General features: G+C 36.2%; 1 protein-coding gene across 1 annotated transcript in view; it reads right to left on the minus strand.

The window, feature by feature from the left end:
* Positions 1-5,822: 5,822 nt before the first annotated feature.
* The window catches only part of FMNL2 (formin like 2), a 362,363-nt gene continuing 342,856 nt past the window's right edge, over positions 5,823-25,329 (minus strand). The window contains 5 exon segments of the mRNA XM_074303437.1: positions 5,823-8,033; positions 16,231-16,354; positions 16,792-16,890; positions 20,898-20,999; positions 22,624-22,787. Of these exon segments, the coding sequence (XP_074159538.1) occupies positions 7,924-8,033; positions 16,231-16,354; positions 16,792-16,890; positions 20,898-20,999; positions 22,624-22,787 (599 nt within the window). The 3' untranslated portion in view covers positions 5,823-7,923.

Here is a 25,329-nt window from a genome sequence, read left to right on the forward strand (position 1 = left end):
TTGGTATTTGTCACTTAAAAGATAAAACTGGCTATAGCATTTTTTGTTATCAGGGAGCACTTCTTGTATAAGAAATTTTTTTTTTCACATTAAATAAAGCATACCCCACATCTGGTGTTAAAAAATATTAGGTATCCATCAGTCACTATTTTATTAATTTTGGTTATTTTGTAGACCTTTGAGTTCAATGTTAGCAAAAATTAGGAGACTATTTAAACCCCCAAGTTCACCATATTAACCAGGGAAATATTTCTGTGACATCTGTTACAATGTTATCCTACAGCAAAGCCATGAAAAGCTTTGTGACTTCTCCCAACTTTTCTCCTTTCCAAATAGTCAATTTTTCTTCACTGCATGGAGATACTTGGCTCTGCAGAAGGTATGAGAATCAAACTGTATGTGTATGAGAAAATGTGAAGCAATCAAATTGAGTTGCTTAAGATTTTACTCTACTGTTGTATTTAGAACCAAAAAGAATTGTAAAAGCTTTGGCGGCAGGGGCTTATTTTTTACTTTAGTTTACCTTCAGAAGAACTCCATTTGTGTTTATGGTATACATATATATATATATAAATATATATATATATAAATATATAGTTAATAGGACGAATCATGTCAAATGCTTATTTGACATGGAAGTAGAAGGGGAATCTTTAAGATAAGCTTATGATTTTTGACAAAGGTAGCCATGTTTCACAAGGTAATTTAGAGTTTATGTAAAACTTTGCTTTTCTAATTTCCATGAATGAGGAAGATTTTTTTTTAAAGTAAATATTACTTTAAAAGTTTTGTCTTTATTTTTCCATTAAAAATAAAAATCTGTATATATGTGTTTTAGCATGTTCTTATGTATCTTTCTGAATTTCTCAAGGATATTTTGCATCAACTCATTAAATCCCTGCTAGACAATCTGTATGGAATTTTCTAAAATGGGTACTCTTAAGTACCCACTTCCCTCAACCCATCTTTATCCTCTCCCCCCTCCTCCCCCCGTTTCTCTTTCTAGAGCTTATATCAGCCATGGAAATTATCTAAGGCTTGAAAATAATAGCTATAGGTAATTAAATAAATTAAAATTAACATTCTAATTGAAAAATTCACAACATTCAGCACCAATCCATTGGAGCCTCACTATTCCTTTACATAGCATTGAGGCTTTAATGACCAGAAACTATAAGACCCTAGGGTCAACTCTAGCCCTGAAAAGAATAATTAGACAAAACCAAAACTGGTTTTTGACCAATATGCTCAAAGAATGAAATTACAAATATGCAAATTAAAGTTTTTTTATTTACCTTTATAATCTTGCATTTATGGGAACCTTTTTATTTAAATTTAATATAGCTTATTAAATAACTGCATGTTTATTTGATCTACCTCTCTACTACAAAGACATTAATTTGTCCTCAAAACCACTAGTACATTTTATTTTAGTTACTAAATTAAATACAGAAGCATTTTTTTTTGTCCTTGAGGAAAATGTCCTTTCCCTCTTGTTAAATTCATTTCTTTTGCAGGAAAACTGAATTGGTTTGAGAAGTAAATTATATTTCATCTGAAAACAGCAAGAAATATTACCATACAAGTAATATGTTTAATAAACATTTCATCCAAATTAATTTTATATGACTTAAAACATACTTCTTAAAATTCTTAAGTGTGCCAGCAAGAGGTTTTTTAAAACATTGTATTATCATTCTGAAAACAGCTGCAGGTATTTGATTCTCTTTGCTCAGTTAGGAATTTCTTAGCATTGAATAAAAAGATAGTACTCTTCTTTAATCAAACCAGTTTAACTTCTGAAAAGGAGGCTAAAACTGCTGCCATTAGTTTCTCTAGGCCTCAGGTTTCTCAACTATAAAATGGGGGTGGAGGGGAGCTAATCTTCCAATATTTTTAAAAATTCCTTCCAGCTATTAAGAGTTCTCAATGCTGGATAGGTAATTTTATAACTGAATATGAAAAGGGAAAAAAAAGTCTCTTCACACATAGTGATTGAGTCTTGACTATTTTTAGTGAACTTGGTAAGAAAATACTTTTCTTAATCAAATGATGAAGACAGGACTAAGTTTTGAATTATTTTAGAACAGGATTTTTAAAGAGCATAATGTAAGTAAAATATGGATTATGTAGGAAACAGTTTTGCAGCAAAATGAAATTAAGGTAGGATGAAGCACATTCTTTCTGGTTTCAGCTTGATAGAGAAATTTTTATTTGCCTGAATATAAAGGCCTAATATTTTTCCCCCACCAGGGATGCTTCTCCAATACCAGCAATACATAAATACACAAGTACATTCTAGTACGTGTCAACATCATGTATATCATTCACTGGAATAGATAACATTTCACTTTATTTTGCAGAAGGGAAAAATATCCATCATAACATCTAGTAATGTCCTCATTTCAAATTATTAATGCAGTATGCAAACTTTTTCATTAAGATTAAGTTAGTTTGACTTGAATTTATATTCATCTAGCTTTCATTTAAGTTACTCAGTAATTTAAACCATATTTATACCCAAATATGTGCACTATTATACTACCTTGGTTAGGAGCATTGGCTTAAAATAGTCTACTTGCTCTACCCTCTTTTCTGGACTGTTAATTCAGTTAATGAGAATAATGCTTAACTCTTGCTACCTTATGTTTGGGTAAAAAAAATAGGAACGGATTCCAAACTTGGAATTTCTCAAAATACCCGTGATTTTTTTCCCCTATACTGCTTTCATCATACCATAGAAATATAAATCAAGTCATTTTCCAGGTTCTTTCAGTGAACCAGCTCAGCCAAGTCTCAAAATCCACCCATCGAGTTCAAGCTCCAGAAGTAATTGGAAGTTTTTCCAAAACATGATGTGGAAAAAATCAGAAAAAATTGGAGGTCTAAATTTCACGTGCCCAATTCACAAGGGAATTTTACAGAATGTTTTTATTACCATCATCCCTTCATTTTTCCATTTATTTTCCCTGTATAGATATGAAATATTAGGCTATTAATGAGTCCTTTTATATCCAGTCTGTTTTTTTTAATGGTATTTTGTCTTTTATAATTTTTCATAGGACGCAGTATAGTGCTACATAAGCAATATAATATTGGTGATGAATTGACTGCCAATACCACACATGACTTGGTAAGGCAGAACCTGAGGTGGCTTGTAGGATCAGCCAAGCAGCCAGAATGACTTATGTAGCTGCCCATACATAATAAACTGGACCAGATTCAAAATGACCCTTTAAAAAGCAAACTGAGCCATTCCTACTGATAGCATCTATTTTCTGTTGTTCCCTGGGGATATGAATGTGATTGTTTTAAACTTGTTTTGCAAACAACCCCCCCTTTAGATAGGTGGTAGTCTCACTTGATTAAATTGAGGACTTGCTTTAAAGAAAAGGCTGAGTTAATGGGAAAGAGTGGTTTCTATTTTCTGTGTTTGTAATTGCCAAATTTTCTGTTTATATATTGTTCTGATGTAATTAATTAAAAAGCCTCATAGTTGTTAAATAAAATTAGACCTTTTGTAAATAAAAATAATTTATTAGAAAAAGGTATTGCAACTTTTACTAAAGTAGATAATGCGTCTTTTTTTCTCTCAAAGGTCTTCATAGGTAGCTATTGTGTGCTACCTATCACTTTTTCAATGGATTTGGTTTTTTTCTTTTTCCTAAAGCTGAATGAACAAAAACACTAACTGTAAACATTAAAACTGAATTTACAAGAAAGGAAACTCAGGCCCAGAGTGCTGAAATAAATGGCAACTTGTGGGGAACTTGGGATTATTTTCTTTACAATTTCACTTCCACTAAACTGTATTTAGTAATTAGTGCTGTTTTGTGATAAGGGCAAGAAGCTGACCTTTGTTATTGGGATATTTCTTCAAGCAAGCATGAACATGAAGTATGGCTAAACTTAAGATGACAGGAAGTAAAATTCAGGTGCATTTTAGCTACTGTTAAATGATTAGACTAACATTGTGTATAGTTGGATTTGATTATAAATGCGAATTCGAAGTTTTGTGAAAATTTAGTTGCCTCAAAAATAACTCTTCCCCTGGACAGGTCAATGTGTGGTGTAAGATGTCCTCAGATGTAGAATTTTTTTTTTTTTTAATCAATAAAAACGGGAAATAGGAAACCCTAGATTAAGAGAGGATCTGGTGACCCTTTAATGTGAGGTGCTGTTTATCATCTCAGACTTTTCATGGAGCAATTTTTAAACATTACATCCTAGCTTAAATGGCTGTACTATAATCATTTGAATTATTTAGACTGTCTTCATGTCCCTTAAAAATAAAGATCTTTTTGTTCTCATATGGTAACCTTTTTGTCATACCATGATATTCTCCTTAACCCTTTTCTATGTGACTTAAATAATACAGAGGGAGAGGAAGAAGTCATAAATTTTAGAGAAATTTAAGTAATACAGAGGGAAGGGCAGAAATTTCTCATTCATACAAGACCCTCAATTGCCAAATGTGATGGTCTTATTTATATAAAACAATCTTCATGTTTTGGATATCTTTTCCTCTTTGGAGGCACTACACTAATGGTTCTATTTTTACTTAACTACTCTTTGTGAAGAATTGATTTTCTGACAGTCTAAAGCAGGGCTTCTCAAACTAAGGCTTGCAGGCCAGATGCAGCCCGCCTGGTTATGGCAAATGGGCTGAGGGGCGGAGACAGTGTGAGTTTTTATTTTTACTATAGTCTGGCCCTCCAACAGTCTGAGGGACAGTGAACTGGCCCCCTATTTAAAAAGTTTGAGGACCACTGATCTAAAGTGTATGTACCTCTAGAATTTTCTCCTTGGATTATCTTCTCTTTAAATTTTTTCTTTGTAGGTCTCAATCCTTCCCACAGTTATCAAATGATCATACTACTGATATAAATCCTGATCTCTTTTCTGACCTCCAGCTCCCAAATGCCCAGTCAAGTCCACAACACAATTCATGTTTTCCTTTTAGCTGTGTCTGTTTCTGTTTTTCTTGATAGCCCTAAAATTTTCAGTCACCCAGCCTCAAAAATCAGTGACTCTCTGGCATTCAGATCCAGTCTTTTCCATAATGCCTTTACATACATACTTAACAAAACAATACTTATACTGCCACTGTCTTAATTGAAATCCTCATTTTGCTCCAACTTTGTGCTAACCAACTACCATGCTAGCTAGCTATGTTCAACATTCTATCTTTGCCAAAGCTTTTAAATTAAGGTAAATTAAAGTTTGATCCTGTCATGACTACAAAAAACTTTGAATTTAGGAACAAAAGTCTTCTCTTTACCTGTAAAGGTCCTTGTGCCACTTCTATGAAGCCTTTAATAATCTCGTAGGTAAATGTATTCTTTGCATCCTTGACTATTCTTAGATTATTGATATTTTTTCATCTCCATAGTATAAACTCGTGTTATATTTACTAAATACATTGAATCTGTCCTCCATAGAGTAAAAAATTCTTGAAAACCAAGGATTCATTTTTCATCTTTATATATCCCCAGTACCAAATGTAATACCTTACACTTAGATGATTAACCAGGACGTACTCATTGAAGATTATAACATGATCAGCTTCCTTTCTCCTTTGTAATAGTTTCTAGGAATGAACTGGTTTTTTGCTCATAAATTTGCCATATGCACAAAACACCAAAATACTAATATATTTTTGTTTGACACAAGTAGGAAGGCAAGTGACAGAATAGAATTGAAGGTAGACAGGGTAGAATCAATTTTTAAATGTGAGGTCATAAAACTAGAAGTGAGATGCTAATGATAAAGCACCCTACCCCACTATTCTGACCAATAAAAAACAAAGCATTGCCATATAGTAGTGTAAATAGTTTTATTTGCTCATATGCCATGAACAGACCAGAAAAGTAACATGAACTGTTTTATAAAACACTTCTAATATTGCTAAGAAGCAGGCCCATTACAACAAAAAACAAAACAAAAAGAACATGCCAACATTATGGTCCATTCTAATTGTAGAACAATAAATACATGTATGAAAATTTATTTGTATGTTAGCACTAAGGTCTAAAACTTGTGTATTTGAATTTATGCCAAAATTTTTGATTTCACTTAATTGCTAAAATCATTGCTTCTTTAGGTATAGTGTCCAATCAGTGTCAGCAGACACACAATCTTGGCATGTTCTTTTGAAAGCATGTAGAGTACACATTTCTGGAGATGTGCTAGCAGTGGCAGTTTGAAATGAAACTTTCTGTAAGTTAAGCAAAAAAAAAAAAAAAAAAAAAAAAAGTAACAACTTTGATCCCTCAACTGACCTTGTAGTTAAATATAAAAAATGAACTATAAGTTAAAATAACATTCAGATTGTATAGCACAGGCCAATGCAGTTTTTTAAACAATATTTACAATATTACCCAGAGACTAAAGTGGGAATTAAAGAGGTGTAAAAACCATAAAAAATGGCACCAATTTTGTAGCAAAATATCTGTACATTTAAAAACAGATTATCATATAACTACACATCATCCAAGGAAAATGAGACCTTCACCAGGGATTCACTTAAGCACAACATAAATGAAAAGGAATTCAGTGGTTAAATACTATACAATAAATTTTACAATTAACATATTGATGAAATGCTACCAAAAAAGGTAAGCCAGAAGCAGATTTATCTTCCAAAATGACAAATTTATCTTCAGTCCAGGTTTTGACTTGGGACTAAATCAAGTGCCCTGCCCAAGAAGAAGCCACGTAAAGCACAAATGGTTTGCCCTGTACCTGCAGAGTGAGCCTGGCTTGCCTTCTATTCTCATTTTGCATATATGTCTTTTCCTTGCTTCATCCAAATACACATGATCCTAACAAATCAATTCCCAATTTCCCCTAAAATATCCGGGGAAGGAAGCATCAGACTAGGTTTTGGAATTTCTCTACATCCAGTGGTCAAATGCACCCCTCACTGCCGTTAAAAAAAAAAACCAACCAACCCTCAAATGCGATTGTCAAAAGAGAACAAGCTCAGCACTCTGCAGGTGGAAATTGCGATCTGAATGCTCATCAAACGGTCAAGCAAACTTCTTTCTGACAAGGCACATGACTGTTCACTGTGCTCAGAATTAAACTTCAATGGTTCTTGGAGATCCTAATACTGATAACTGAGATGTTAATAGCTTGATGCTAATTAATAAATATTACCTATAAGCTGCCTCTCTGAAGAACATAGTATCATAAATATCTTGCTTGATATTCCCATAATTTTGTATAGCATTGCAAGTCTTACCCTTCAAACCATCCCTCAGGGCATTGCACAGAAAAAGTCATATGTAAAAATGAAGACTGATTGGGTGACTCTGTGTAATGAAATTACATGTCATCACATCCTCTTTAGTCTTTGACAGACTTAGGCTGTGACTGGAAGGAACAGTCTGAGAATGGCTTCCCTCACAACAACAAACCTTCTGAGATGCAACCTAGAAAGAAGTGCTATTTGAAGCTCAAAATAAATTGCTTATTAGACAGCACATTGACATGTAAAAGTCAAAAGGGATCCAGAGCAGATCTCACCCGAGTATGTTATTTACAACCTGTCAAGAAACCAAGGTGGGCCATAAGACAATCATTAAGTTGCAGGTAACAGAAAAGAAGATAACATGACATTTACATTTTGGTTAAAAACACTGAATAACATATTGGTGTAAAAAGATACCCAATCAAATCAAGTCCTATTGCTTTGATTAATTTGAGCAGGTACTTTCATCTTAGGCACTTGTTACTATGGTTGAATGGAGAGCCCATCTTTTTAATTTTGTTTTTAAAGTTCCTATGCAATTTTTAGGCCTTTTGGCCCTTCAGAATATAATTATTCAAGGCTGCATTAAGTGGTAGCCAGAAGAGTTCCCACAGACATGGTTATCATTGAAGTACACCCTCCACTTTACACATGCAGGCAGGTCTGGCTCACATGGCTATCTCAGCACCATTAACAGGGCGCAAGTTCTGATCATCAAAGCGTCGCCGGACACTTCTCCTCACCGCATCGGCTCGTCTGTACGGCTGGTTTCTAAGATCTGTAAGAGGGAAAAGCCAATTAGGGGGATGCAGCTCTTCACAGCCTGTCTAGACAAAACAAAGTTCTGCTGGCAGCCAATCAAAGCAGCTTGTGTGAAAGATTTAGACAAAGAGCCAAAAGCTCATCGAGCTTAAGTGAGCCAATGACAAAATGAACGGGTTCTACTTTAATGCTGGTAAGTTTGTGGGCTTTTGAGGAGGAGAGGAAAAAATAGTAGGAGATTTCAGTCACTGGCTAGAAAGTCTAACTTTAAAATGTAGCAACAACTGGAAACAGTTGATGCTTTAAATAAATAATCCCAGAAACATAATCTGATCATAAGTCACTGTGATGAGGGTAAAGGTGACTGAAAAAGAAAATTTGTTACTTTTCCCCTTTAATATTTATAGTCCATGGTGGTATCCAAACATCTCAGCTTGTAAGCAGTCTTTCATGCTGGTGATATACTTGTTTTCCAAGTTCCCAAAAATCACTTGGACAGAGAAACTGCACTCTATTCTGAGGGGCAGCTGATGCTTGGAAAATAGGTGTCTGTTCCATGATAGAATTAAGTCTTCAAGGTCTAAAATCTGCCTCAACCCTACCTTCTGCCCTTTCATAGCAAGAGGGATTCAGATTTCTTTAAGCTGGTTAGCTCTGAAGTTTTATGATGACCATATTTAGCAAAATCTTGATTAACCAGAACCTTCGATTAAATTGAATTTTCCTTTGAAATCAATTTTAGGAGATGTAAAAGGTCAAGGGGGAAAAATATTAACATTAGGGATGTATTTAAAAAAAAAAAAACAATGGCCAAGGGGGCAGGCAGCTAGTTGGTAGATAGATTGACCTGAGTTCAAATCTAGCCTCCAACATTTAACACTTCCTGGCTGTGTGACCCTGGACAAGTCACTTAGCCCCAATTGCCTCAGGGAAAACAAAATTCTGGCCAAGATATGGCCTAGGCCACTTACTTTGTTTGTCTCCCTCAGCAACCTCATAAAACAGAGAGAAAAATAATAATTACCTCCAAGGGTTGTTATGAGGATCAAATGAGATAATAATTGTAAAGTGCTTAGTAACATGGCTAATACACATTAAAATACTTTGTAAATGTTAGCTATCAACACCATTATTGCTATTCTTATTAACTGTACAGTGATTATCCACAATACTATAATGTCTTCAATTAACAAAGAAAGGTTCCATTATAGTTATTACAATATAGCAAAGATAAGGCTTAAAATTCATATTAGAAAGATAGTCAATAATAAAGCATGATATAAAAAAAAGTTGGGAGATGGTATCAATCCTCAGTTACCCCAAAAATTCCAATTCTATCTATATCCTTTGATGAGCATTCTGGTTAATCAATGACTTGCTATAGTTAATGATTTATCAATCATCAATGTTGTATGTGTGTGTGTGTGTGTATATGTGTATGTGTGTGTGTGTGTGTGTGTGGTTCTTTGTCCCTGTCAAAGTGGTTGGTCATCAGAAAGTATGGCTATTAGGCTGAAGAAAAGGAATTTATGGGAACATGCTCAGAAGCAGACAATGTAACAAAACAGGCACTTTATCTAGACCACCACCTTTGGACAGAGATGATAATTAGGGGAATGAATGAAGTAGTTTCAAATGTCTATCCTTTATTACCTCTATTTGCTTTGCTGTGGTAACTTTTACTAATGGCTAGTAGGATTAGTTAAGACTAATCTTCCAAAGGAGAAAAAAATTAGAAGAAAACTTTATTGTGGCCTTTGTATCCCATCACCTACCTCTTGTCTCCTGGGGTTAGGCAGGCAAAATGTACACATACCTGCACACACATATGTACACACACACACACACACGCACACACTTACATACACTCACATACGCCGACTCTCATCCATCTACCCAGCCATGCTCCTGCTAAACTCTCTCTACTTTCAAAGCCCCACTAGGGCAAAATTATATTTAAAAATGGTTTTCAAGCTTCAATGTGTGATGTGAAATTGGAAAGAAAGCTGACCCCATCTTTTCTTTTATCCAGCCTGGATATATCATTTGATGCCCAAATCACCCAAGTTCTCAGAGAAATTTGTGCCATACAGGATTGGAGGTAATTCCTCCAGGAATGATCATTTCTTTCTTAATTGAGACTGAGGAGTTTGGGAGAGGAAAAAAAATTCAGAAGCATAAAATAAGTGGTAGAATCAAGTGGAACCCCTATACCCAAAGCAAGTGAAATTATCATTGAATATTCTCGCCCAAGCCACCATATTATAGAGGGTATAAACTCCACAGTATAAACTCCACAGTAAGTATTTAAGTATTATAAAAGTAAAGGAGCGAATAAAGGCCACATCTTTAGAATGTGAGATGAGATGACTTCTCATGAGACAGACTCTCCCCAGTATTACCCTCAGTCATATTAACAGTCATTGGTCTGGCATATATAGAGAGAGGAGGAAGCTAAGTAAAAAGTGATGCTTGCCAGCTCTGTGTATCCTCCACCACCGGTGTGCTAGAAGAAATCCTTACCCTCGAGTGAACATTGGGAAATTTAGTGATATTATTCTTCTTTAAGGCTAAACAGAAAAAAAAAAACAAAACAAAACACAAAATGATGGTTAAGTAAAAATGGGATGAAAATGACGAGCAACTCAACTCAATGTTTAAAAATCCCAGGCAGGTTAGCCAACAGAACAAGAGAGTGGAAGGTCACCACAATGAGTTGGGGTTAGATACAGCAAGAAAAGGATGAGATGGTTTTCCCACCCCCTTGATCTCTGACTACCCAATTCCAAGCTGCTTTGAAGATTGGCTCCAGGAAAGTAATCCAACAAATTCACTTGACAGAGCAAATAATGGCCAAGCAGATTAGAGTCCCAACATGATTAATAAGCACTGTGAGTTAAGTTTACTACAGAGCAAGAACAATTTGGACTCTACCCTCTCCCACCCCACTCCCATCCCTCACTTGTTACTTCATCAAAGACAAAATGAAAACACACATAGGACAGGTTAAAGTGCATTCTTCAAACCATTAATACTGCCTAATACACATGTGCCCAGCTCCAAATCCATTCCACCCTGCAGACATGTATACTAAAAAAAGAGTTAACATCATCATTACTCCTTCTTGTCAGATATATTTCATCCATTGTCCCTGGCCTATATTATTTGGCATCCCAAAGAATCTCTTCTGTGGCTGAATACTGGAGTTGACTTAGTTCGTTATTTGGGGATGTTAAATCATTTCTAGGGTTTCTCACAATATTGAGGTTTCCTGGGATGTCCTGGTAGTTCATTTGCACCACTGTTCCTACATTGCCTTCTTCAATATTTCAAAAGAGCAGTGATTTGGTTGGTGTGGATAAAGGACAATCAGAACTGGCCCTTGATGAGTACTTTCAAAGTATGCAAAGCACTTAAGGCATGTTTTCTCACTCCATGTCTAATATATTAACAAATTTAGAAATCAGCCCCTTTGCACTTTTTATAAACAATCTTCATGAGTTACTATAGCTAAAAAGATTTCGTCACCCAAAGGTCAGTCTTCTGATGATAAGACCATGATTCCTAACATTATGATCCAATAAATCATCATGAACCTGATTCAGGAGTATTCTGGATGTGGGATGGGACTGGGCACAAATGATGGGCATGATAAATGACATAATGAGGGCATCTATCTTATTCCCCTTCTAAGGATGCTCTTACATGCACATGCTGGTTAGCCAGGAAAGACAATACACATAACATTCTGATGAATGGGAAAGGTTTTGGATGATTTTCACAAGGCAAGAAGAGAACCTACATATTGTCACTGATAGTCCATGCACACTTCTGGTGGAGGGGGCTCATTTATTCCATGCTCTATCAGATCTACTCCACAGAGTTAACTATCTAAAGGCTGGGTGAGTAGCCTAGGAAAGCAAGTGAACTGTCACAATTTAGAACTCAACTTGGCCCTTTTTGAAAGTGAGGAAAAAATAACATTTAATAACTCCACAGCATTTTGTCTTCTAAAATATATATAAAATTCTTCTTTTATTGCCTCTTTAAAAGGGAGAAGGAATTAGTATTATTCCAATTTATTTAGAGGTTAAGTCAAAAAGTGAAAGATTAAGTAGTTGCCCCAAGTTTTAAAAGGGGTTGGTTCAGTCAGCACTAAAACTAGATTGCCCTATTTGAATCCAAGTATTCTTACCACCTTTTTAACTCTCAGTGTTTTCATCTATAAAATGAAACGGCCGAATTAGAGCCTTCTCTTCTAAGTCCCCTCCCTCTCCACAAACCAAGATCCAAGCCTTCCCTTTTCCCAATAAGATACTTTTAAATAAGGTACAATTTCAAAACTTGCTATTCCATGGCTCTGTCACACAGACCAAATGGCTCTGGAATATGAAGATGAAGAAGGTCATCATGAGAATGATGATGGGGATTTCAGAGGTGACTGAATGCAAGACCGTGCAACATGGGAATAACATAAAACAGAATTCCACATGGACATCAGATACATGCTATCCATTTACAAGTCATCTGACCCTGTTTGATATCCACATAGATAGAGATAATTGGCCAAAAATCTACAGCAACCTTTTAAGAGCATCAGGTGTGAAAAAGTAATAGTTTAGTAATGGAATTCCTCAGTGAGAACAGGTTCGCAGAAAAACCGAGAGCCACGCTTGGCGGTACGAGCTGTAAAGGGCACAGTCTTCAGCACTGCATAGAAAATAACAGCCAAACAAGACAAACAAAACAGAACAGAGTAAGAAGCAGAGATTCACTGCATTAGTTAGTGCTTTTGTTAATGACTGGGGATTACAAAAGGCATAGTGATCAGCTACATAAGGACTAGAAGATTTGTAAATCCTAACTGGGGATAAAGAGGTGGTTAAAAGGCAGCTATTATAATCAGAGCACTTAAAAAATCCTTTTAGTTTTGCCTAAATGAAAATGATTGATAATACCACAAATGAATCACAAAACTATATTTGATTTATTTTATCAACTGTATGTACACTGTTCTAGAAAGGCAAAGCTGCTAAAATGAAAGACCAATAGGCTCTTGAACTTAACAAAGTTATTGCATGTTGCAGCATAAGCTGTGATTCTCTTTTATATATATATATATATATATAAATTTTTTTTTTTTTTTTTTTTTTTTTTTTGAGGCTGGGATTAAGTGACTTGCCCAGGGTCACACAGCTAGGAAGTGTTAAGTGTCTAAGACCAGATTTGAACTCGGGTCCTCCTGAATTCAAGGCTGGTGCTCTATCCACTGCGCCACCTAGCTGCCCCCGTGATTCTCTTATATTGAAGAAAATTGCTCCCTTCTCTCCTTCTTCTTCTCTTCTTTGATTAATCAATTAGCAAACATTTACTTAATACCTACTGAACATCTACCAAATACAAAACATTATGCTAGATACTAGGATGATAAAGACCAAAATGAACCTGTTCCTGTTTTCAATGAGCTTACATTTTCTAAGGATCAAGTTGTATTGTCCCTAAATGCTGAGGCAAAGAAAGAGGGACAAAGAGTTAAAGGGAGGGAGGGGGGAATCCAGGCTTTTAATTTTAAATATCTATAGTTCTATTCTGCAAATGCATGTGATATGGAATTTCAATTTGCTTTACTTTTCATTTTCTAATTTCTTTAGTGATTTGGAGCATTTTTCTTATGACTATCGAGAGTTTGGATTTTTTTCCTTAGAAAACTGCCTGTTCACATTGTTTAACCATTTATCAGCTGGAGACTAGCTTTTTATTCTTTTAACTTTGAATCAGTAATGGATCTCAGAAGTTAAGTCCTTATCAAAGAAACTTGCTTTCTAATTTCTAGCTTCATTGGTTTTAGAGAAACTTCTTAATTTTATGTAATCAAAACTGTCCTTTATATTTATATATATATATATATGTATATAATATTGATCTTGATCCCTTTTTTGATCATGAACTATTTATTACCTCTTCATTAGATCCTTGCTCCTCTAACCTGTTTATGATATCACCCCTTTCATGTCATAGATCCTTTTGGATCTTATCTTAGCATAAGCTGCTGGTCTATACCAACTTTCTGCCAGACTAATGCATAATTTTTCAATAGTTTTTATTGATTAGTGAATTCTTACCTCAATATATATATATAGCTGGAGTCTTTGTATCAAACACTAGGCTTCTGTGTTCTTTTATCTCTACAGAGAATGTAGCTAATCTCTTCTACTAATTAACCTCTCTATTCTTAATCAGTACTAAATCATTTTGATGATTTACTGCTTTGTGTATAGTTTTGAAATCTGATACTACTGCAGAATGTGTGCATATATGTTCATATAGTTTATAAGATTTAGAGTTACAAGGGACATTAATGATTATTTAGTCTGAGTTTCCCATTTGACAAAATGATATCCTAAAAGAGGTAAAGTGACTATATGTGCTCTTGTGGAATGGGAGGCTGTTTGGTGATACAGTAGATAGAATGCTGGGTCTGGAGGTCAGGAAGACCAATTTTAGATACTTACAAGCTGTGCAACCCTGGACAAATCAGTTAACTTCTGTCTATACCAATTTCCTTAGTTCTAAAATGGGAACTATTTCCCAAAGTTGTCATGAGGATCAAATATGATACTTGTAAATGTGCTTACTTCAGTGCCTAGTATTTGAAAAATGCTTGTTTCCGGCAGCAGCTAGGTGGCGCAGTGGATAGAGCACCAGCCTTGAATTCAGGAGCACCCGAGTTCAAATCTGATCTCAGACACTTAAACACTTCCTAGCTGTGTGACCCTGGGCAAGTCACTTAACCCCAGCCTCAAAAAAAAAAAAAAAAAAAAAAGGAAAAAAAAGAAAATTGCTTGTTTCCTTCCTTTTCCTTTGCAGTGTGATAACCTAGATTTGAATCTCAGCTCTGGAATTAATTATCTGAGGTACCACCAGTAATCAGTCACTTTACCTTTCTGAGACTCTATTTCCTCACCTGTAAAATGAGAAGGCTAAGCCATATGTTTTCTAAGAATCTTCACTTTCTAAATCTATAATTATATGACTTCAAATATAGTGTTGTATCATCCATACCATGAACAACTAATATATTCCAACAGAATGTAAGCTCCTTGAGGATAGGCACATTTCATTTCTGTCAAGATATTTTTCATATCTAAGTATGATACCTCATATTTTATAGGCATTTAAGGAATTTTTGCTTGAACTATACATATACAGGTTTTTACAGAAGTCATGAGACGATTTTTAAATGTAAATAGCTTATTCTCTGCTACAACTTTTGGGACATCCCACCTGAGCCTTCTCTTGAGGTATTTTTGCCACCCCACTAAGTACAGTGATCCTGGAGGAGGAGTAAAGCCTCTTGATTCATTTACTTATTTTTTCTGCAAGACTTGGGGTCAAGGAGTAGAGGTTCAGAAGTGACAGGTTTCTGTGAGTCCACTGGCTAGGAATGTTTATCTTTAGGGCTGCATTTCTGATATCAAAGCAAAAGCCAGAGAGTTGGGAAACTACAGAGTAAGGAAGCCAAGTTTCTAGTCCCCACCATAAAAATGGGCTTTCCTTCTTGTATATAGAAAATTGAGAACCTCTAAAAACTGGGGGCAATGAACAGAGAGCATGGATTAATCTGCAGGGCTCATTCTGACAGGAACCACTCAGAGATAAATCTTTCAAATCTGACTGAAATCTCCAGTTGTGTGTTAGTCATGGGATTAATGCATTTAAATGAAAGCATAATCTTCTCTTCATCTAATGACAGCAGAGTTCTTTTATCTCAGGGGAGGAGAAAGGCTTCCTAAGAATGTCCCCAAAGGCATGTTGGGATACTGATCTGCTTTCTCTTCTAGTTTTTATAAGGTGGTGGAGGGGAGAAGTGGTGGTAAATCTTAAGAGAAACAGAAAAACATTCTAAAAATGAAAGTACCCCCATTAATGATTCAAAAATAAGAGGAAGTCAGAAAGAAGGGGACAAAGTTTGGGAGAAACTGCTGAATTCAGATAGATGGGCAATACTCTGGGCTTGAGATTCACATTATGTAAACATGACTGCACTTCTGAAGAGTCATTTTGCACAGGGAACACTGAAATGGAATCAGACTCACTGAAGGACTTGCCCACAATGGACACATATGATAAGATGATCTGCTGAATTCAGAAAAGTGAAAGTAGGGTCGTTGGGGATTTCCACTGGTTTAGGATTTTTAAAAAAGGTCATTTACCTGTAATAATATCCTCAATAGCACCATCTTTCCCCTCATATACATGTCTGTTATCCTTCACTTGCCGCCTTCTTAATTCTGCAATTAACTCCTGCTGTTGCCTCTTGGTTTTATGAGAAGGAGACTGGAATAAAAGAAAAGAGGATAAATGGGGACCCATGAGCCACAGAAAATTTAGGGAAACTCAAAATATATAAAGGATTACTTTGCTAATCAGAAGCAAATGGCCCATTTCTACCATCTGGAACTTAAAGAAACCTCATTGGATCACTTGAATGAAATGGAGTCAAGAAAGTGCTTTAGCAGAGGGGGAAGAAAAAACATAATTCTGGTTTAAATTTTATTTTTCTAAAAAGGTAAAAAGAACCCAACCTGGCACACCATGGAACAGAGTATTAACAAAAGGGGTAGGTGATGGGTAGGTGCTCTCCTGACTTCAAAGCTAGGATTGGTATGCAGTATATTCAAGGCAAGCTTTCTTCTCACCTGCCACCGGGAACTGTAAGGGATCTTCACTGCTTATTAAGCACCAACTAAACAGGTCTTGCACAGATTTCATACCTTTGGATCCTGTTGTTCCATTAGTGCTTCCTGTTCCAAGAGCTTTTCCATGAGAGCCTGCTCCTGCTTTTTCCTCAGCTCATTCTCTTCCTCAGCTTGCTGTTTAATGCAAAATGACAAAGAACTGAATTTAATAGCATGTGACTGGTAAGGGGAGGGAAGGCAAAAGAAGGGGAACGGGAAGATAGTTTTCATTAAGCAAAGATTTAAAAGTAGTCAGGCCCCAAAACTGAAAATAGAAATGGAACTTCAGTAGGTTCCAAATTTCAATCCAGGGTCTACCATTGACTCTGACAACTCCTCTGGCCCAGATTACTTGTTTTTACAGCCTAATGCAAAATATTTGCCTGCCTTAGCTCCAATGCACTCAAATGAAGGCTCAAATCTGAAACTGTTCAGCAATCATACCTGAATTTTGAACTCCCTTACATTCTTTGCACTGACAACAGAAATTTTCAAGTCATTTTAGAGGTAAGGAGTCTTACCTCCTACCCAACCTGAACTCCTCACCAAAACTAAATAGTCTCTGAACATACATATGCTGTGCTTTTCCATCTCCCTATCTTTCATTCACAAGATCAAAATATGATATTTCAAGTTGGCAAGAAACTAAGAGGTCATCAGGTGCAATCTTACTTTATGTATAAGGAAACTGAGGCAGAGAGGGGTTAAGTGGTTTGTCCACGATCACACAACTAATAAAAATCTGAGGTTAGAGTTGAATCCGTATTCCTGACTACAAGTTCAGTAGTTTATGTACCATACCATGATGTCTCTACATCTTCTGGAATACTCCTTTCCTTCATCCTTAACTCATAAAATTCTAAACACTATCCAAAGCCCAGGTCAAATGCTACCTCTTCCATGATCTCTCTGCTGATCCTGGTGGCCTCAGTTTAGAAGCCAGCTCCCATCTCCTCCATCTTCATCAAGTTCTTTGCAGCTGTTCTCTAGTATTTAAAACGTTCCTCCCTGTATTACAGTTCTTTGAATCTATGTCTTATTTCCCCCACTAGATTATAAATTACTGGCATGGAAATACCAGGTCTGTTCCTCTTTGTACTTTTCACAGAACCTAGTATGATGCCTCAAATGTATATGGTCTCAGTTAATGCTGTGCGTGTATGCTAAAATCTGAGCAAAGTGATTCAAGTCTCAGATTAGTCATTAAAGATCAATGTGACCTTCAATGTCTCTTTTCTGTGCCTATACACCAGAAGATGAACTAGAAAATCTTTACATACTTTCAAAGTCTGGAACTTTATAATTCTAATAAGTAGATTTTGGGTCCCCAGTTAGATGGGTAAGGTTCTTTAAAACAAAGAATGTTCTATTTCTTTTGTGTCCTTCCTTAAAGTACCTAGTAGAGTGTGAGGTGTACTATGGCTGCTTTCTAAGTTCTTTTGAAAGAATACAGAAAGTTATCTAGAATAGTAAGAGGCTTTAAGATTCTGTCTTAAGAGGATTAACTGAAAGAACTGGGATTGTTTCTAAATTCCAAGCCCCTAGAAGAGTGCCTTCCATAGACATGTAATGAGTGACAGAATTTTGTTTTCTTTTTTTTGGAGAGGGGCAATGGTGGTGAACCTAAAGGGGGGTAATGATGGGAGATGGGGGGAACAGGATGGTTGTCTTCAAGCATTTAAAAAGCCATCATGAAGAGGATCTTCTCCTTCCTCCCTACCTAGTTCTAGATCACAGAACTAAAAAGTAAAAGTTCTACAGAAACAGATTTCGGGATCTAGAGCTTTGGTTCTAACAGAGCTACCCCAAAATGGAATGGACTGGCACTGGGGTTTCCACCTTTTGCTTAGTCTGAATTTCAGCAAGCCTGGCTGACTACTTGTTTGGAATGTGGGAGGGGATGCCCTAGACCAGTGGTCCTCAAACTCCCCCCACACATACCCCGAGGCTGGGGTTAAATGACTTGCCCAGGGTCACACAGCTAGGAAGTGTTAAGTGTCTGAGACCAGATTTGAACTCGGGTCCTCCAGAATTCAAGGCTGGTGCTCTATCTACTGCGCCACCTAGCTGCCCCCCTCAAACTTTTTAAATAGGGGGGCCAGTTCACTGTCCCTCAGACTGTTGGAGCACCTCACACTCTGTCTCCGCCACCTCAGCCCAGTGCAGCAAGTGTGCATTGCTAACGCGAATTTAGGTCGAATGTCACTTCTGGTCTGATTTTGCTATAGGCGGGCCGCATAAACAACTTCAGCGAGCCACATCTGGCCTGTGGGCTGTAGTTTGATAACCCCTGCTCTAGACCACAAGGACCAGTTTATCTACATGTTCATTGAGATCCATTTTTTTAAAAAATGAGATCTATTAATTTTGAATCTCTGTGATTTACACCTTGGGAAACAGAAGCCACTGACTATTATCACTATAAGACAGCTAGGTAGCATAGTAGATAGAATACTGCATTTGGAATTAGGAAGACCTCAAATCTGGTTTCAGACACTTACCAGGAGTGTAAACCCTATTTGTCTCAGTTCCTCATCTGTAAAAGAGGAACATACCAGAGAAGGAAATGTCAAATCATTCTAGTATTCTTGCTACAAAAACTCAAAATGAGGTCAAAAAACGTTGGACATGACTGAACGACTTAATAACAACAAAAATTATCACTACAAGATAAACGCCATTCTAATACACCTCACAAAGCTGCCAGAAGACAATCTTAAGAGGCCTCTGATGGCATAATGAATAGAATACTGGGGCTAAATTTATTCAAGAAAATCTGAGTTTATATGATGGACTTGGTTCTTTTCAACAATGAGGTGATTCAACCAATTCCAATAGACTTGTGATGGAGAGAGCTATCTGCATCCAGAAAGAGAACTATAGGGACTGAATGTGGACCACAACATAGTATTTTTACCTTTTTTGTTGTTGTTATTGTTTACTTGCTTTTTTTTCTCTAAATTTTTTTTTATTTTTTGATCTGATTTTTCTTGTGCAATTTGATAAACGTGGAAATATATTTAGAAGAACTGTATATGTTTAACTTATATTGGATTACTTGCTGTCTAGGGGAGGAGATGGGGTGAAAGGAGAGGGAAAAATCTGGAACACAAGATTTTGCAAGGGAGAATGTTGAAAACTATCTTTGCATGTATTTTGAAAAAAAAAAGCTATCATAAAAATAAATAAAACAACCCTTTGGGGTGAAAAGGAGGAAGGAGAAGGAGGAGACAGAAAAGGAAGAAGACAAGGAAGAGGAGGAGAATGAGTTTAAATCCAACCTCACTTAGTAGCTATGTAATTTTGGCAAGTCACTTAATTTCTCTCACAGTTTTCCCATTTGTAAAATGGAGCTAATAATAGTATCTAATTCCTAGCACAAATAAGCACAGCTTTAAGAATAATTAGTAATAATAATAATGATTATTGTTACTTATTACTACTACCATGACTTTGACAACTAGTTATATGAATGTGATCAAATCACTAAACCCATTTCCCTCAGTTCCCTCATCTGTAAAATGAGGATAATAATCTCAAAGGGATGTTGTGAAAATCAAATAAAGTAGTATTTGTAAAAGGTCCTTTCCTGGAAGCAACTGTACTGGATGATGACTTGGGACAGAGAAATTTGTCATCAATTACCATTCTCTTTTCCTCTCAGCCCTGAAGCCACAGCAATCTCAGCTCTTCCTTAACCACAGCCTCACCCTGGATTAATAGAACAAATGTCCTTAGCCATAGCAAACACACTTTTTTTCAGTCACCAGAGAAATATAAACCTGTGGTAAGTTAGGGACCATCTATGGTCTAGTTATAGAAGGAGCCACAAGGTGTCACCATGCCTGTTAGAGCCTGGATGCTAACATGGTGCTCATCAGCTTGAAGGTCTTGCCTCCTAATTCTCAGGATTATCTTGCAGAGGACATGATCCACCCCTTTGCTAAGAGTGGCAGGCATTCAGTACAGCAAAAGAAACTGGGACTGATAAGGAACACTTAACCTCACAAGTCAAGAGTGGAGAAAGTTTCTGCTGAAGCCAAAAGAATTAACTCCCAACAGAATGCTGGATGTCCCAAGGCCCCAGGTCTCAGTTAATCAGACAAGTTATACAGAGGGAAATATTAAGTCTTCCTATTTACCTTATAAGCTTTAACAAACCGCACAAAAACTGGGAAGAAGACAGAGGGTGGCGTCGTCTTAGGATTTTCTCCAAAATATTTTACAGCATCATCAAAAGCATCCTGCAAAGAGGTACATTTCTAAGCTTCATGAATTGCAAGATTTGTTATCTTTTAAAAAATATATATTCATTATATTTTTATTTTTTAATATATTTACATTATATATTATAATTATAAATATTTAAATATAATATTTTTATTTATAAATAAATTTATTATAAAGTACTGAATATACTACAACTTATTTCACAACTACTTAGCAATTGGAGAGAACTCATTTCATAAAAGTAAAATGTAATTTATATTTCAGTTTTTTAAAAATCTTCACTAGAATTTTTTTTTGGTATAGTCATTCTCATTCATTTCTTTCCCTCTCATATGACCATAGTGTTTGCAATGTATAACTCTGCCAAGGAGGGTGGGCTGACTGAAAAAGAAGCAATGAAGACATAACCTTCATTGGTGACAATCTGCTATTCTCTACCCTTCTATCTTTTTTCCTTCTAAGTTTTCTCACAGAGATCTCATCTAGAATATTCTGAACAATGCAAAAGAATCCAATGGGAGAAGAGATGAAGTGAAATTCCATTTAAAATAATTAGATAAGAGTTAAATATAAATAATGTAACAAAAAAAAATAAAATATTTTAAAGTCTACCAAGGCACATACAAGAACTATAGAAATACAAATATAAAATATTCTTTAGAGAAATAAAGACAGATTTAAATAACAGGAGAGATATTAGCTGCAAATATCTGGAAAGAGAAAAATCCTGAGAATTACGACTTAAATTTTCTTCATCTGAAGCACTTCTGAGAAAACACTCAATATTACAATATTACAGGGGGCAACTTGTTCTATAGGAACATGAATGAAATTGGGCATTATGTTCCTAGCCAGTCAAAATTCATCCAATACAAATTCTATATAGTATTTTTTTTTTTTTTAAAAAGGAATGAATTCTAGTAGAGTATAAAAGTCCCAAGGAGTGACCTGAGTGAACCAGGGATTGAGATCAAGGAGGGGAAAAACATTAGGCAGAAGGCATGAATGAATCAAAATGACTTCAGTGGAAGCATTTTGGGAGTAATCTTTTGGTTACATTATCTCTCCATCTCAAAGAGCAGCAGAAATGATAGGGAAACCAAGCACCTTGCTTGGTTCTCCAAAGATTTAAGGGCCAGATTAGCAGCATTTGTGAGAAAAAAAAGGATTGCCCCATGTCCATTAAAGGAAGTTAGATGTGGTGACCAGCTCCCTGGAAAGATTTATCACAGGGGACAACAGTGGATGGTCACAGATTTGACCACCTACAGATTCAGACAGTAGAAAAATTATTTTATAAAAATTAAAAAAACAAAAACAAAAACCCAACCCTTTCACTGTTTCTTTCTTTATGGTCAAATGAAAACATTCTGATTCCTCATTTTCTCTCTGGTTGGGGATATGACTTTGCAGTGAGGCTCTATAACATTCTGCTGGAATGAGTTATATATAATAGCATGACTGGTTTGGGCAGTATCATCCACCGTATCTCCACTTGCACAGCTATTCCAGTAGTTAGCCTCTGGGAGAAGACAAAGATGGGGACCAGAAGAGAGTGGGGAGCTCCAAAAGAAAGGAGCCTTTGATATTGTAGGGGAAGCATTATTTAGGGGGCAAAATGGTGGTCACACTGCATGCCTGTGCAATCTTGGCATCATCTTGTAGCTTCTTGAGCTTCCCTTCATTATTATGGATAAATTCTTTCAGCATCACATTGTGGTCGTGCATTGTGTACTCTCGCTTGGTCAAGTCCATGCCTCTCTGGAGCTCTTTGACATCCAGAAGGACATTCTCCAGAGACACTAAAGTGGAGGAAAAGAAATGGAAACGGGCCATCAATTGAGACCAGCAAAAATCTATTCTATGAGTTCTTGATGATAAATAATCCAGGCTGAAAAAGTTTCCCTTAATGTGACCCCACCCCTTTGGCATTCTGGTAAACTCTAGATTCCTTCTCAAAATCAAGTTTCTTAAAGACCTAAATAAAATACACAGTCTATTACAAAGGAAACAAATGATCCTGAAATGTAATTATCAATATTACACACACACACACACACACACACACACACACACACACATTTTTTAATTAAAGCTTCTTATTTACAAAACATATACATGAATTAATTTTTTAACATTGACCTTTGCAAAACCTTGTGTTCCAAATTTCCCCTCCTTTCTCTGAACCCCCTCCCTAGAAAGCAAGTAATCCAATATAGGTTAAACATGTCAATTCTTCTCTACATATTTCTACAATTATCTTGCTGCACAAGAAAAATCAGATCAGAAAGGGGAAAAAATGATCAATAATACAAAATGCAAACAACAAAAAGAGTGAAAATACTATGTTATGATCCACACTCGGTTCCCACACTCCTCTCTCTGGAACATGCACAATTTTTACTGACTCCATTAAGAATTTCTGCTTTAAAATAACTATTTGGATATGGGTACATACATTGCATTTAATTTATACTTTAACATATGTAACATGTACTGGTCAACCTGCCATCTGGGGGAGGGGGATGGGGGGAAGGAGGGGAAAAATTGGAACAAAAGGCTTGGCAATTGTCAGTGCTATAAAATTACCCATGCATATATCTTGTAAATAAAAAGCTGTAATACAAAAAAAAAAAAAAAAAGAATTTCTGCCTTAAAGAATCTAAAATTCAATAACCAGCTTTCAAGGCTTTCTAGATCATATGTACCTTATTCCTTAATTAAGAAGGACATGCATCTATCCTAAGCAATCCTGCTGTTCCCAGAGCTGTTGAAACATGTAATATTTGGTGACTTTTCTTAGGATAAACTATGAGTATGGGCATGAGCATTTTGGGGAAGCTCCTCAAATTATATCATCTACATCACTTGGCATGGGGAGAAGCCTGGTTCTTGGCAGGCTGAATATATTTTGTTTCAATCATCTCTCAATCCATGTACCTGCTTATTCTTCTCCTTTCTACAGACCACCCAAAATTTAAGCTACTTGAACACATAAGCTATTTTGGTTTTTTATTTTTATGTTCAGCACTTAAAAGAGTAATATATAGACTACTGCCTCTAATACATACTGCCTATATGATGCTGGGAAAATCACTTATGCTTACAGTCACCAGTAATGGAAAGGGTGCCAGCCCACAGTATGAGGACTGTCCTAACAGAAGAGTTCTCTCTATCAGTGAAATCACTTTTTAGTCCCAGAACTGACCTGCAGCAGCATCATAATGCTCAGCACACAGCAGGTGCTTCATACATGCCAGAGGACTCAAACTATTGAATTTAAAGGCTTTGGGAAGAGAATTCAGGACAAAAGGTCACATGCACAGAGGAGACCATGAAACACCTACAGACAAAGGCCACCATTGGGAGGGAAGGCAGTCACTAAGGAAGCTCCTCGGGGAAGGAAAAAAGGCAGGTTGCTATGTGGTGGCTTTCCATTTTGATTTTTACTAACTAGATGGTAATCTCAATTATTTTTCTTCCAGAAGGAACACAAATACTGATTGCCCCACACTGGTTTCAAGGACTGGTTGGTCATACTTCTGGGCTGTGATCCCCCCTTCATCTTCCGGAACCATGAATCAACCAATCATTTGTTTTTTAATGTGTGCTCCCAGCACTGGCAAGGACTGCTATACTAAAGAATAGAATCCAGTCCAGTGCAACAAACTGACTCTCAAGTAAGAGGACCTGAATTCAAACCTCATATTGGATGCTAACTACCTGTCTGACTTTAAGCAAGTCACTGTCACCCTCCTCAGGCTCAGTTTCCTTATCCATAAAATGAGACAGTTTGATCAGAAGGCCTTGGCAGCTTGAAATCCATGATTCTGAGATGTAAGAAAAATAAGTGCTTGAAAGATTTTTTCCTTGCTGGAGAATTTCAAAGACTAGCAAAGAACAAAAACAGTGACCTCTTAATAGGATGGAAAAATACATGAGAGTTAAGCTTCAGATTGGCTGAATTAGATGCTTTCGTGTCCCATTAACTCTGAGATTCTGTGATCTTTACAGACAAAACCTTAGAAGAATGACATTTTCATTTCTACATTAGCCCTCTGAAAACATTTTGCTACTTGAGAGTGGATAATATCTGTTTTTTATTTAATACCAAAGGAGTATAGTGGATAGAGCACTAGGTCTGGAGTTAGGAAGATCTAAATTCAAATCCCACTTTAGACACTAACTAGCTATATAATTCTAAGCAAGTCACTAAATCTCTGCCTCAGTTTACTCAACTGCAATAGAGGGTTTAAAAAATTGTATCTAACTGCCAGGGTTGCAAGGAGAATAACATATTTGTAACGTGTTTAGCACACTGCCTGATACTTAATAAATGCTTGT

Source organism: Sminthopsis crassicaudata, chromosome 3, assembly GCF_048593235.1.
Source record: "Sminthopsis crassicaudata isolate SCR6 chromosome 3, ASM4859323v1, whole genome shotgun sequence".
Lineage (NCBI taxonomy): Eukaryota > Metazoa > Chordata > Mammalia > Dasyuromorphia > Dasyuridae > Sminthopsis > Sminthopsis crassicaudata.